This window comes from Hipposideros armiger, unplaced genomic scaffold, assembly GCF_001890085.2.
Source record: "Hipposideros armiger isolate ML-2016 unplaced genomic scaffold, ASM189008v1 scaffold_1073, whole genome shotgun sequence".
NCBI classification, from domain to species: Eukaryota; Metazoa; Chordata; class Mammalia; order Chiroptera; family Hipposideridae; genus Hipposideros; species Hipposideros armiger.
The window spans coordinates 323,055-337,180 of NW_017732423.1; the positions used below are offsets into that span (position 1 = coordinate 323,055).

At 55.2% G+C, this 14,126-nt stretch overlaps 2 protein-coding genes across 13 annotated transcripts in view; one reads left to right on the forward strand and one right to left on the reverse strand.

Moving 5' to 3' along the window:
• The window catches only part of P2RX6 (purinergic receptor P2X 6), a 38,846-nt gene that overhangs the window by 20,519 nt on the left and 4,201 nt on the right, over positions 1 to 14,126 (reverse strand). For 2 of the 12 annotated variants that reach the window (XM_019632097.1, XM_019632094.1), the window contains exons 4-15: positions 11,916 to 11,991; positions 11,643 to 11,736; positions 11,484 to 11,564; positions 11,258 to 11,399; positions 11,059 to 11,168; positions 9,590 to 9,683; positions 9,437 to 9,502; positions 9,191 to 9,268; positions 9,029 to 9,103; positions 2,588 to 2,753; positions 1,232 to 1,331; positions 472 to 584 (exon numbers count right to left, since the gene is read on the reverse strand). In XM_019632097.1, the coding sequence (XP_019487642.1) occupies positions 2,661 to 2,753; positions 9,029 to 9,103; positions 9,191 to 9,268; positions 9,437 to 9,502; positions 9,590 to 9,683; positions 11,059 to 11,168; positions 11,258 to 11,399; positions 11,484 to 11,564; positions 11,643 to 11,736; positions 11,916 to 11,991 (909 nt within the window). In that variant the 3' untranslated portion in view covers positions 472 to 584; positions 1,232 to 1,331; positions 2,588 to 2,660. Of the gene's footprint in view, positions 1 to 471; positions 585 to 1,231; positions 1,332 to 2,587; positions 2,754 to 7,905; positions 9,104 to 9,190; positions 9,269 to 9,436; positions 9,519 to 9,589; positions 9,684 to 11,058; positions 11,169 to 11,257; positions 11,400 to 11,483; positions 11,568 to 11,642; positions 11,764 to 11,915; positions 11,992 to 14,126 lie in introns of those variants that run through there. The other 10 variants (XM_019632100.1, XM_019632098.1, XM_019632092.1 and 7 more) reach the window with 9 other exon arrangements.
• SLC7A4 (solute carrier family 7 member 4) lies at positions 2,763 to 6,315 on the forward strand. The gene is made up of 5 exons (XM_019632087.1): positions 2,763 to 2,922; positions 3,485 to 4,475; positions 4,934 to 5,574; positions 5,824 to 5,932; positions 6,033 to 6,315. Exons 2-5 carry the CDS (start codon positions 3,494 to 3,496, stop codon positions 6,212 to 6,214), a joined length of 1,914 nt encoding a protein of 637 aa, XP_019487632.1. The 5' UTR covers positions 2,763 to 2,922; positions 3,485 to 3,493; the 3' UTR covers positions 6,215 to 6,315.

The following is a 14,126-nucleotide window of genomic DNA, read 5'->3' on the forward strand; positions in this document are numbered from 1 at the left end:
GCTGTTGCTCAGAGCTCAAACTCTTGAGCGTGCTCTTAACCAAGTGAGCCACTCGGCCGGCCCTCAAGCCAGTTCTTAACCATCGCGCCACTCGACCGGCCCTGGATTTCTTTTATTTCATTTTCTTGCCTAATTGCCATGGCTAGAACTTCCAGTAAAATGTTAAATATAAGTGGTAAGAGTGGACATCCTTATTTTCCTAATAGTAAGAGAAAGCTTTCAGTCTTTCACCATTAAGTACAATAGCTGAGGGCTTTTCATTAGATGGTCTCTCTCAGGTCAACGACATTCCTCTCCATTCCTAGTTTGTTGAGTGCTTTTTCTGTATCTATTAAGATGATCATGTGATTTTGGTCCTGTGGGGGAAGAAGAAATTTTCCTCTACCCTCAAGGTTCTTTTGGCTAGTCTAATAACCAAATAGACATGAGACAGATTAGCAAGAGAAAAATGACTAAATTTAATTATATACATATGTATGAGAATGACGCATACATGACAGGTTCAAAGACAGAAAGGGAAAACGATGTATACATGACTTTCTGAGCTAAGGATCACTTTGGGGTTTCAGAGGGGAGGAAGGTCACTGCAGGATGATAAAAAAAAAGCAGACGTTTAACAATTAGAAATTTGCCCTGCCCTAGAAATAGGCAAAACAAAACAAAGCAAAGCAAACCAACCAACCAAACAAACAAACAAAAATGTTATCTCTAATAATCTCTTATTATGGGCATGGCCCTTACTCAAATTCTTCTAGGTAATTAAGCAGGTGGGGCAGGAGGTGGGTGGTGGGGGCAGAAGTTTTTCTTAAGCCCTCAGGGTTTTGGTTGCCTTTAGCTCAAAATAATCCACATACCACATCGACACATCTTGGGGTGACTCACTCTGAACCCCTACACTCCTTTGTTCTATTAGTATGGAGTATTACATTGATTGATTTTCTTATTTAAATCAGCCTTGCATTCATTCCCAGGATAAATCCCACTTGGTCCTTTTTACATGTTGCTGGATTCGATTTGCTAGTATTTTGTTCAGAAAGTCTACAACCATATTCATAAGGGATCTTGGTCTATAGTGTTCTTTTGTTGTGATGTCTTTGTTGGGCTTAGTATCAGTGTAATCCTGGCCATGAGTTGAGAAGTATTCCCTCTCCTTTTCATCTTCCCCTTAATCCCCTCTTTCTTTGGTACTTGAGTTTCACCACATCTTCATGGGGTTGCTCTGTGTAACTACCTTGCTCAGTGGAGTCCCAACACTCAGCCCAGCCATATCCTTGGAAGTTTACAATTCACTGTGTCATCCATACTTGGCCTCGAGTATTCACTGTAGATGCCTGTGAAAGGGAGTGTGGTGAGAGCTCTTCTCTGGGTAGATAACAAGTCAGTGCTCTGAAACACCTCACACCAGCTCTCACTCAGGTGGTCATCGGTAAGGCCTCAGGGGAGCTCCTGTTACAAAATTACCCAAGCCTGTTGGGTTGAAATGCGTTTTTCTAGATTTCTGTGGAGGCATTTCAGAACAAGAAACATCTGCTCAGCTATGTTTAGGCCACATGGGAGCGGAGTAAGGCAGTTGTCATCCCTGTAGGAAGTGGGATTCCATCTGAGAATTTTCTCAAGACACCATCAGGCAAATATCAGGAGGGATGAAGGGGGCTGGCTAAGGCAGAGTGTTCCACATGGCACCATCTTGTCTGGGAGTCCACCATCCTGTCATATTATCAACTTCCCATTGAACCAGACAGGTTGTAGGCGCCACCAAAATCCTATTCCACAAACCACATATAAACCTGAAAACATGTATAAAGTTCTGGGGTTTTGGCTTTGCTTTGCTTAAATAGATTGTCATCATTCTGCTGTGAGAAAGTTAACACTGTGACACACCAACTTTTTCACTTTCAAAGTGGAAAGAGCAGAAAACTCTTCAGCCCAGGACTAAATAAGCCTGAGGGGAGGTTGTGATGGCCACGGGATGGGACCTAGGGACTGCCTATGGTGTGGGGACTGGCACAGAGTAGGTGCTCAGGACATGGTACCTTTCACTGATTATCCATGTATAGAAAGCTACTGTTGGGGCTCCCCACAGTCCTTCAGGCCTGACAGGTACTCCCAGAATAAGAGGGGCTGCCATCAGTATCTGAGGGGCCCTAGGGGTTCCCTGAGCTGGAGGGCTGGAGGTCGTCCGCAGAAGTCTGGTTGCCTCCTTTTAGGGTATTGTCTATAGCTACAGTCTCAGTACAGCCAGCATGAGTTCTGCCAAACACTGAACATGAGTTCACAGAACACTCCCAAAAGTCATGCACTCCCTCCAACCCCATTGTAAGGGAGAGCTCAGGGATTGCCCAGGGCCACTCAGCCAGACCATACCCTCATCTTATCAGAAGCCTGCCTAAGACCAGCAGCCCCCACACTCCTCAGTGGTGGGGGGAGACAGGATGGTGCCTGGCTGGGTGGAGTATATGTGTTGGAGTGAGGGATCAAGGAAGGTGTCTGTAGCAGTGGCAAGTGGGTGGGCTCCAGACCCCTCCAGACCTGAATGTTAACCTTACCTACCTCCTAGGTCACCCAGGTGCCTTGGCTAGTTATTTACCTGGTGGTTTAGGCTTCCTCATCTGTGAACTGTGCAGTGATAGAGCTTTCCTAGATCCGGTGAGCTCTGGTCTTCATCTTATGCCGTATGAGTAAGGTGGGCTCTCTGGGTGCCTGTGACAGCGAGGTGAGGTCAGCGAGGAGGGGTCCAGCGGTGGATCTGGCGCCTGGGGGTGGGGGCGGGTCCTGAGCGCAGGGCGGCACCAGCGCGCGTTAGCGCGGGGCTGGCTCAGCGTGCAGAGCAGCGGAGCAGTGCCAGCTGCAAGGGCGACAGCAGCTGGGTCGCAGCGAGTCTTGTGGGGACCGACTCAGGCTTGAGAAAAGACAAAGGCTCAGGTACCTGGGGACAAGGGTGCGGCGGAGCTGGCTCCGGCGGGCAGCGTGTGTGGGAGCGTCGGCCCTTGGCCTCCCAGCCCTGTTGGGTGGGGGAGGGAAGGAAGACGGCCTCTGTCTGAGGCCAGGTGGCTGACTGGGCTACGCAGAGCCACTCCTGTTCCGGGTCCTGGAACAACCTGGCCCCAGCTCCCAGGAAGCCTCTGGTTTCCATCTTGCTCTCTGACCCCATATCACAGAGTGGTTCCCAGCAGTACTCCTAAGGGTTGCCCCTTCCTCATGCGCAGGGCCACCTCCAAACAGGCCAAGGTCTGGCTCCACCCGGCTCCCTCTCCTGTCCTGGAGGCAATTGAGGTCTCCATGCTTCCCTGTGACTTGCCCACCCTGCTGGCAGGCTCTAACCTCTGCCCCATCCCAGCCCCCCAACAGGCCAGTCGTGCAGGTGCTGTGGTCCCCAGGGTGGGGACAGAGCAAGGACTGAAGGCTGGTCAGGACCCAGTTGGGCAGCCTGTCATTCCCCTCTGGTACTGGCAGCTTCCAGCAGCTGACTTGGTGCTCCTTTTAGCTGCCCACCATGGCCCCGGGGCTGCCCAGCACCACCAGCCTAGCGCACCTCTGCCAGAAGATGAACCGGCTGAAGCCACTGGAGGGGTCCTCTATGGAGACCTCACTGCAGCGCTGCCTGTCCACGCTGGACCTGACCCTGCTGGGCGTGGGTGGCATGGTAGGCTCGGGCCTCTACGTGCTCACGGGCACTGTGGCTAAGCAGATGGCCGGCCCTGCTGTGCTCGTGTCCTTTGGTGTGGCTGCTGTGGCCTCCCTGCTGGCTGCCCTATGCTATGCAGAGTTTGGGGCACGCGTGCCCCGCACAGGCTCTGCCTACTTGTTCACCTATGTGTCCATGGGTGAGCTTTGGGCCTTCCTCATTGGCTGGAATGTGCTCCTTGAGTACCTCATTGGTGGTGCCGCAGTGGCCCGTGCCTGGAGCGGCTACCTGGACTCCATATTCAGCCATCGCATCCGCAACTTCACTGAGGCCCATGTGGGCGTCTGGCAGGTGCCATTCCTGGCCCACTACCCAGACTTCCTGGCCACTGGCATCATCCTTTTGGCCTCTGCCTTGGTCTCCTGCGGAGCCCGAATCTCCTCCTGGCTCAATCATGTTTTTTCTACCATCAGCCTAGTCATCATTTTCTTCATCATTATCATGGGATTCGTCCTGGCCCAGCCACACAACTGGAGCCCTGAGGAGGGTGGCTTTGCGCCCTTTGGCTTCTCTGGCATCTTGGCTGGCACCGCCACCTGCTTCTTTGCCTTTGTGGGCTTTGATGTTATTGCTGCCTCCTGCGAGGAGGCCCGGAACCCGAAGCGAGCCGTGCCTACAGCCATTGCCATCTCGCTTGGCCTGGTGGCTAGTGCCTACATCCTTGTCTCTACTGTGCTCACCCTCATGGTACCCTGGCACAGCCTGGATCCTGACTCAGCCCTTGCCGATGCCTTCTACCGGCGGGGCTACAGCTGGGCTGGTTTCATCGTAGCAGCTGGTTCCATCTGCGGTAAGGGGCCCTTCTGGGTAAGGTGGGAGGGAACAGGGCAGTGGGGCCCTGCTCTAAGCCTTCCGGGGAACACATCTTCATCTGGACTTTAGTTTTACATAATGGGTCCAGAAAGGTGCTAATTATTATTAGATTCTCCACCCAGGCTTGTTGGGAGGGACCTCTTCATTGCCTGCTCCCAGTTGTAAGTCATTAGTTTGAGGTATCTACTTCCAGGTCCTTTCCTGACAGCCCTCTTCTGATTCTCCAATGGACCGGTCACCTAAACAGGGGTGTCCCATTCCTGGGGGGTAGTGGTGGGGTGACAATTCAGCACCCCACATATACTCAGGCTCACTCTGATAACCCAGACAAACTCATGTCCATGTTCCCAAGGGACTGCTTGTGCTCTAGCTCCCAGCAGAAGCCCCTAGTGGACCTGTCCACCATGCTGACCAGTCCCCCACCCTCTGTCACAGCCATGAACACTGTCCTGCTCCTCAACCTCTTCTCTGGGCCACGAATCATCTACGCCATGGCCACCGATGGGCTCTTCTTCCAGGCATTTGCCCACGTGCACCCCCGGACGCAGGTGCCTATGGTGGGCATCGTGGTATTTGGGGTCCTCATGGCTTTCATGGCACTGCTGTTGGACCTCGAGGCACTGGTTCAGTTCCTGTCCATTGGCACACTGCTGGCCTACACCTTTGTGGCCACCAGCATAATCATGCTACGCTTCCAGAAGGCCCCTCCATCTAGTTCCACAGGTGAAGCCAGCCCTGGCCCTGTGACCAAGGAGTACAACTCCTTCCAAGACCACACTCAGCTGGTGGGGACTGAGCAGGCTTCGGCCTCCAAGCCTGGGCAACTGCGGCCATCCCTGAGGCCCTACCTGGGCTTCCTGGGTGGGTGCAACCCTGGAGCCACTGTGGCTTGGGCACTTGGTATCATGGTGACCTCGGCCATCACCCTGGGCTGTGTGCTGGTCTTTGGAAACTCGGCCCTGTACCTCCCGAACTGGAGCTACATCCTGCTGCTCCTACTCAGCACTACCGTATTTGTGCTCAGTCTTCTTGTCCTGGGGGCCCACCAGCAACAGCGCCGGCAGGACACCTTCCAGGTACCTCCCCCAGCCAACACCCACTTGCTATCAGCCCAGCCCGCTCCCTTCACCCCCTCCTCCTCTGCCATAACAGGATGAACCAGGGCTCACAGGGCTGGGGAAGCCAACACGCCCATCCCCCTCTCTCTGTTTGGAGAGTGGGCACTTGTCTCTAGAATCTGCAGAGGTGGAAAAAGGCTCTGTGGATCCTGGGCCTGCAGACCTTCCTGCAGCCCAGCCCAGCCCAGCTCAGCCCTTTTCCTTCAGATCCCCCTGGTGCCCCTGACTCCAGCCCTGAGCATCCTACTCAATATCTGTCTCATGCTGAACCTGAGCTACCTGACCTGGCTGCGCTTTTCCATCTGGCTGCTGATTGGTGAGTGAGGGCCCGGCTGGAGCCCCGGGTGGGCTGCAGGAGGATGGCAAGGAGGGCAAAGGGCTTGGACCTGCCCCTCAGGCTTGTGCAACCCCTGCAGGACTCGTGGTATATTTCGGCTATGGCATCTGGCACAGCAAGGAGAACCAGCAGGAGCCAGCCACCACACGCTATGTGGTGTTCCCCAGTGGCACCCTGGAGGAGACGGTGCAGGCCGTGCAGCCCCCCAGCCAGGCACTGGTTCAGGAGCCCAGCTGCACGGAGCAACTCACCAGTCCATGAGGACAGCTAGAGGTCTGCCCACCCTCCCCTACCTCCTCAGGAGGCTGGAGAGGCTGGAAGCCCCCTCTGTCTGGGGCGGCTCATGTTTATAGGCCTGCCCATGCTAGAGGGTCCTCAGGACCTTAGAGCTTAGCCCAGGTTCCGAGCTTTGGGTCTTCAGAAGTGGACTATGGCCAGGGCTGGTATGGTGGACTCCCTGCTCAGCACCTTTCAGTTTATGACCACCCCAGTTTATGGGGTGAAGTGGGATCCTTGGAGTGTGCAGCCCCAAGGATCCACAATAATAACTGCTCAACCAGCCATGTGGCCTGCCACTGTGTCCACTGTGGCCTTCTTTGTGGTACTGAGTCCTTGCCTGCCCCCCACCCCCTAAACCAGGTGATGGTCCCTAATCCTCAGCAGAGACACCTAGGTTCTGCAAGGGAGAGGTGCCAGCTCTGGGACAACCCTGAATCAGGGACATAGCCTGGGTCCCATGGTCCTGCCCTCAGGCCAGTGCCTTGTGCCCAACTCAGAAAGGAGCTACACACACCCCCTACAAGCACCGGGTGAAGAGGGGTCCATGACAGGAGCAGGTCCTGACAGGTTCCCTTCCCCCAGGCTCTCCACATGTCCCCTTCAGGGGTGAATCCAGAGAGCAGATTGTGGGCCCCAAGGAGGCTGCCTAGAAAGGGCAGCAGAGTTCTGGAGTCATCTTGTTTTCCAGGGCTGCTAGACATCAGGGCATGTGCCTGCGGCTGCCCAGGGATATAAAGGCACACCTGCACGAGCACACACACCTCTCAGGCATGTGCTCACATGGTCCATCCACATGGCTGCCTTGAGGAGCACACCTGCGTGCAGACTGAAGCAACAGCTATTTCCAAGCTCAGATCCAGCTGTCAACAGCTGGTCCTCATTGTCTCTCTCTCTCTCTCTCTGCCCACCTTCTCAAGGGCTTTGTGATAAAGGTTCAGGATAGTACACACGTGTGTGTATGGGTACACAACCGCCTGGGTCTACTCCAAATATCTTCCAGCCCACTTGGTGGCTGTGAGGCCCCATTCCTCAGGGGGGTCCCCAGGCCCACTCTGCCCCTCCTCCCACTGATCTTGCCAAGACTGTTCTATGTCCACTATAGATATCTCCAACTCCCTATTCCTGCTTGTCAGGACCACACAGGAGGCTGCTGGCTTTGGCAGGCTTTACTCCTCAACTTCCTGCAGCCATGTTACGAGCTTTCTCTGGGCTCCAAAGACAACCAGGTACATGTGACCTTACTCTAATAACCAGGCCTCAAGGCCATGTTCTGTCACTCTGGCCCTTCTGAGCTCCTCTCCCCATACACAGTGCTCTGGGGATTGAGAGGCAGCAGGGACCCAAGGCTCTGTTGAGGCTCCAGGTGCCAGATGATTCCAGATGCTACAACAGCCTGAGCCTCATCCCATCCTTCCCCAACTGGCCCATGTCACTCCATTGACAAGCTGCCAGCATGCCCTTGGTCACCAGGGACCCATGGGAAAGCAGCCCCTCACCTCCCTGGAGTGAGTACTCCCAAAGCCCTGCCCCTGCCCTGGGACCAAGAGAGGGTTTGACTCCTGTGGCTCCTGTCCTACCCTTTCTGACCTTGGATATACAAAGCTGAGGGAAAATCCCGGCAGGCAGAACTCAGACCCCCGGCGGATTCCAGAGCCAAAGCCAGGCCAGCCTGCTGGGGCATCAGTGTCCTTTGTTGGGGACATTCCTTCAGCCACTGGGTTCCACATGGGGTCATGGTCAAGGCCTCCAGCATGCAGGTACCCAGACAAGTTTTTAGGCATGACATTGGGCAAGAGTAAATTCAAGGTGTATATTCTCTCCACTCCCCTGGCTCCCAGGAAGCCCAGTGGACAGGTTCCAGGGGTTAGGTTCGGGGGGTGGTCTCCAAGGAGGTATATAGAAGGTCACAAAGCTCCCAATGACTACCAACTCAGACCCTCCATCGTCCCCTCCCCATCTCAGCCCTCCATAGGCTGAGGGCTGCCACTGGGAAGGGGTCATTACTCATACGCTGAGCAGATGTGGGCCCAAGAGGTGCCTGTGCCCTTGCCTGGCGTCCTGGTGGGTTGGATCATCTGCCCACCTCACTCTCCATTCCATGGACAAGGACCACATCTGGGTGGGACCTGCCCTACACAACCCAGCATCAGAGCAGCTGAGACAACCCCTTTTGTCGGGCCTCCTCTACCTTGCTGGTAGACTCTGGCTGCACTGTCCCCAGTACAGCAAAGTTGGGGGGGCTCGACCTGTGATGAATACAGAGGGAGGAGGGCTAGAAGCCAGGCAAGGCTGGAGTCAGTGTGAGGGCCAGTGCTGTCAGCTGGTGAGCGGGCCACTGCTGGGAGCACTGGGGACAGCCTGGGAGAGAGTTCTGCAGACAGACACAGCAGGAGCCCCACTGGACCAGTGTCCTGCCATGTGGCGCGCAGGGCTCCCTTCTGCATGGCTTCTGTACCATTGCAGCTCTCTATACAAAACTGGTTTCAGTTGCTCCCCAGGCCGCGCCGAACGAAGCTGGAGTCAGGCTAGGGACAATCTGCCTAGGAATTGAAGGTAGAATTCTTCTCTCACCCCCACCCCCGCCCCCGCCCTGGTTCTGCAGGGGCTTCATCCATGAGGTCCTCAAGGCGGGGCCTCTACCCTTCCCATCCCCCAGCCAGCAGGAAATGGTTACAGGCCTCAGGAATGGACCAGTGAGTGGGGGACAGAGCCTGGGCAGGGCCACCTTGGCGTCGATGTCTGGGTCCTAGCAGCAGCAGTGCCCATGGGGGAAGGTGCTGGGCTCCTCTAAGGCACCTGCGCAGCTGGGTGTGGGGGTGTGGAGGTCAGCTCCGTCTGCTCAGGTTCGGAGGTCACCTTCGGAGCCTTTGCCTGAAGATTAGGACGGCAGGTCAGGGCTCCGGCCAACATCTTCCGGAGCGTAGCAGCTCCCAGTGGCGGGGCAGGCCTACAGCTCACCTCCTCATACTTGGTCATCCAGTAGAAATGGGATTCTCCATCCACATACAATAGCAGCAGGTCACAGAAGAAAGTGATCTGGGAGAGGCAGGGCAGACCCGGGTCCTGGCTCTAGCCTGCCCTCCCACCACCTCTCCAGCCCTTACCCTGAGACTCAACAGCAGGCAGAGGGGACTCAGTGTGCATTCAGGTAGGCCTGGTATGTGCTCTCCAAAGCCAGAAGAAGCCCACATTGGCCAGACTCACCACGCCCAGCCAAGCTGCTCCAGTGGCCAGAGTGATGGTTGTGGGGATGATTCCAAACTTCCCTACCTGAGAGACACCTGGGCTGAGCCTCTCAGGCTATGGTTGTTGCCCTCTCCCACCCCTGCCCTGCCCGCCCCACCAGGCCCCTCTTACCCGTCCAGTGACTAGGATATCGAAGCGGATCCCGTAGAGCTTGAGCAAGCTCCGGGCCTCCACACCCGAGTCCTCCAGCCAATGAGTGGCTGTCCTGAGGGCAAGATAAAGTCTAGTGGCCTGCTCTATCCACTCCCAGGCTGGGCCGGCCCTCCCCAGCCCTCCATCTTGCTCATCCATTAACTCCATCAACCCCCAGCCCAAGTCCTGGGTCTCAGCTCTGTGTTACTGCTGAGGACACAGGGGAAAAGCAAACCAGGACCTGCCTCTCAGAAAGCTCCATGCCTGCTGAGGGGACAGGGACAGAAGGGTCCCTAAACAGACACCAGCAGTGGGGTTCGGAGGGCGTGGGGGCAGGCCCGGGGTTGTGAGGGTCTGGAGAGGGGGGACTCGCTCTCCCCTAGGAGCCAGGGAAGGCTTCCTCCAGGGGAGACTTTCACGCTGGTTTTCCAGGGGTCAGGAAGGAGTTCTAGGCAGAGAAAGTAGGGCCGATGAGAGCACAGAGGTGAGAGGAGGAGGGTGTGGGCAGGGAACCAGCCCTATGTAGTTACAAAGGGCTGGGAAGGTCAGCAAAGCCAGGCCAGGCAGCAATGTCAGGGGTGTCATCTCCAGGCCTGGAGGCTGTGTGCACATAAAAGTGAGCAATAGGGGAGGCGGTGACCTGAGGTGGCAGAAGGATTCTGGATGGGGAAGGGGTGGGGGTCTACATAGGAGACTCAAAGACATGATAATAAATGCCATGCAAGATCCTGGAGTACATCCTGGATTGGAAAATAAGATTTAGGACCATTATTGGCACAGTTGGGGAAATTTAAATATTAGATTTATTCTGCCAGTGTTAAATTTCTTGAGAGTGACAATAGGATAATGGTCCACGGGGAAGAGCCTCATTCTCAGGACAGTGTTGAGAGGGATGAGTGTCTAGATGTCTGCCACTTACTTTCAAATGGCTGTGTTTGAAATCTAGCTAAATATACCTGGCTCGCGCTAAAGGGGGAGAGAGAAAGCAAATGTGGCAAAATGGTAAAAACAAACAAAACACCTGGGGAACCCTGTTGAAGAGTATATGGGTGTTTATGTTACTAATCTTTGAATTTTTCTATAGATTTAAAATTAAAAAAAAAATAAAACCTTAAGGGAAAAGTAACAAAGAAAGCCCCCTGTGCTGTTTAGAGAAGATGCTGGAGGCAGGGTGGGGTGGAGGAGGAGGAGCTGGGGGAGAGGGGTCCCAGCTATAACATGGGGTGTGGGGACGGATAGGGTGAAGGAGGAAGGGTTCAGGAGGGAGACTGGACAGAGCCTTGCTGAGGCCTAGAGCTCCTGCCCCTGGGACCCCCACTCGTGCACACAGCAGAGCATCCAGAGGGCTGAGCTGGGGTGGGGTCTGTCCTGGCCTCCACAGGAGGACAGGTGCAGGGGGACCTAGCTAAAGAGCAGCAGATGGACACCGGGGACCATGGGGGTGGCACCTGAAGTTGTAGCTCCTCTCCTGCAGCTGGAAGGAGTAGTGGGGTCGGCAGTCAGAGCCCCCAGCATCCAGGTCACAATCCCAGCGGACACCGATGCCTACAGAACCGCCCTGCACACAGCACACCGCTGCTCCACTGGTACATTGGCTCGGGACCCTCTCCCTGAGCCCTCCTGGAACCCTACCCCCCACAGACCCACCAGCAATGCCAGGTCCTCAAAGTCCCCTCCAGCTGCAGCCACAAGGTCCCCAATTTGGAACACTGGGCAGAAGGGGCTGGAGAGTGGATCGTAGCGGCATCGTTTGAAATAGGTGTTGTCCCAGGTCTCTAAGGCATTGGACCTGAGAGGGGCCGAGGGAGGCGGGTGTCAAGCCAAGCAGGGAACAAGGAGGGTCTGGGGCCTGCCAGGACCTCCCCACACTTACTTGGAGAAGTTGAACTTGCTGAAGGTGACGGTGTTTTTTATGAACAGTGTGAAGTTCTTGGCCTGGACCAGCAGGGGCTTCCTGCTGGTGGGGGAGAGGGGAGGTGAGGGGCAGGCTGTGCTGTCCTGGGGCCCTACTCTGGGGGTGGGGGAGACTTACACAGGCACAGTTCTGCTCTCCACGGGGCACCAGCCCCAGATCTCACAGGTTTTATGGGTCCCGTTGAACACCACACACTGGCCCGTTTTTATGCCTTGAAAACATAAGACAAACTCCAGGCCTGGAGTAGGGGAGAGTGGGCACGGGGCTACTGGCAGAAAGGAGAGACGCAGAAGCACCACCAGTTCCGCACTCAGGAACCACCCAGCATCCCAGCCTGTCCCCCAAACCCCATTCCCGGTGGAGGCTCTGGCAGACAGGGCCCACTGATACCGTGGCTATATGTCCCCGTCTCCCCTTCAGGACAGTCTTCGTGGGCCCAGCAGTTAGCCAGTGGGATGGAGGGGTCCTGAGGTGGGTGAGAGAGCACAGTTGTTAAGGACCCAGAGGGTGACCTAGCTCTGCAGTCTAAAGGGACACACCCCTCCCCACCTTAGCCCCCCAGGGTTCCCTGAGTTTGGTGGCACATGAAAAGCTGGAGGATACAAATAAAAGGGGGTGGTCAGAGCAGGGAGGGTGAGCAGCACCCCCCCCACACTGCCCTCGATTCAGTGAGGTGCCGGTGCTGTGTTCCATGGCAGAGCGAGACTCCTTCCCTCCTGAGAGTTCTGTTCCTAATGAGAACAGGAGTGATTCATTGAGGCCCAGCTCTTCTGGTTCCAATTCAGATCATACAACAGGGAAAGTGGAGGGACCCAGGGAAGGGCAAGTTTATGGCAGGGTGGAGGCGCTAGGCATGAACAAAGGACAAGACCCTAATCCCAGGGGTCTGGGTAGGGCAGCAGGACCCCACAGACTGGGCCCTTCCCTGTCTGTTCTTCAATAAAACAGGGATATTAACGAGTGTACACAGTCACAGAGTTCTGGCATCCGCCAGGAGGGGAACGTGGTAAGCTTTCTTGGGGTCCCAGAACCCAGAGAGAAAGGTACTCTCATGGGTCAGGCACTCACACAGACAGTTCTGCCTGCACAGAGGATGGACACCACTGTCCACGGCACCCAGCTCAGGGGCAGCAGGAGGAACACAGTGCCAGGGAAGGGCTCAGGGACTCCGAGAAGCCAAATGAGACTGTAGGACTTTGTGGGATGTGGGACTGTAATAAGTAGGCAGAAGACAGTGTAGGGCCACGTGTTCTGCCCCATTGCCCCTACTTGTGTCCCGAGTCTGCCTCTCCTCTCCACCCTGGCTGGGCCACCATCTCCTCCACTGGGTGCCACAGCGACCACCATGGGGTCCTGCTTCTGCCCTCATCAGCCTCTACCCAGCAAACCAAGTGGTCCATCTCACGCACAAAAGATGGAGTGCCCCTCCCCTGAGCCTGTCAGTAGCTCTCTGCTGCTTCTGGGATTGAATTCATTCCTTTAGTGGGGCTCACAGGGCTCCTGAGATCTTGGGCTACCCCCTTCCAGCCCCAGTCCAAATCTAGGCTCCAGCCCTACTCAGTAGCAGGTGACCCTGGAGGTGCCTCATCTCACACAGCTCAGGTCCTTTCCCACATAGCCCCCTCTGCCTGGACATCCTTAAGATACCACTTGAGCTCTAGTCCTGTGGGAAACCCTTCTTGAGACCCCAGGCTGACAGAAGCACCTCCCTGGGTTTCCTAGCTGTAGCCTCTGTGCCCATTGCAGGACCTGCCACCTTGGCTGGGCTGTTGGTGCAGGAGTTTCTTGAGGTACAAGAAGACAGAGTTTTGCAAGCCCAGCACAGGACCTGGCCCAGGGGTGAGGCTTGGCAGATGTTTGCTGAAGGCTATGACACTACAAGGAGCACAGTGCATGTGCTAGGAAGGACCCCGAAAAGATGACCAGGACCCCGAAAAGAGCTGGCAGGAACTCTGGCTAGTCTTAGGAAGCTGGGTTTTCAGATTAGATAAATTATTTCCTGGCCTTCTCAGTTTCTTAGGAAAGGCCAGAAGCTGGAACATGGACAAATAGGAATCACATGGATTCCAGAAAACACAGAACCATAGCCCCAGCAAAATTTCAGAATAGTCTACAAATCAAACATTAAATAAATGTCTTCGGAGCATTTAGAGAGGGAAGGACATCATGTGTGTTTGCCAAGCATAAGCACATCCTTTGTGCACATGCCACCCCTCCTTTGTGAATGGGGCCAACAAGGGACATGTGGCATCCCCAGCAACTGTGGTGGGACCAACCCTCAGGGCTCAAGGGATAGGTGATCACATAGTCCAGCATTTAATTCAGCCCAGCAAGTAATTAAATATTGGACTCAATTAAAGAAAGATGTCACCAGGGAAGTAGATTTCCAAGGCTATGTTCTGGGTCCCAACTGTTCAAACAAAATTTATACCTGGGAAACTGTACATTTAAAAATGATTAAAATGATAAATTTTACACTATGTGTATTTTGTTGCAACTAAAAAAAATGGGAGGGGCCGGCCGAGTGGCGCGATGGTTAAGAACTCGCTTGGGATGCCAGAGGGCCCCGGTTCGGATCCCACATATGAGGGCCAGTGACAC

What these genes read in the sequence shown, in the direction of transcription:
- SLC7A4 (XM_019632087.1), top strand. Translation starts at nt 3,494, where the DNA reads ATGGCCCCGGGGCTGCCCAGCACCACCAGCCTAGCGCACCTCTGCCAG. An exon ending in AGCAGCTGGTTCCATCTGCG is followed by an intron (nt 4,476 to 4,933) that starts GTAAGGGGCCCT and finishes CCTCTGTCACAG; the next exon opens with CCATGAACACTGTCCTGCTC. An exon ending in TTCCATCTGGCTGCTGATTG is followed by an intron (nt 5,933 to 6,032) that starts GTGAGTGAGGGC and finishes CAACCCCTGCAG; the next exon opens with GACTCGTGGTATATTTCGGC.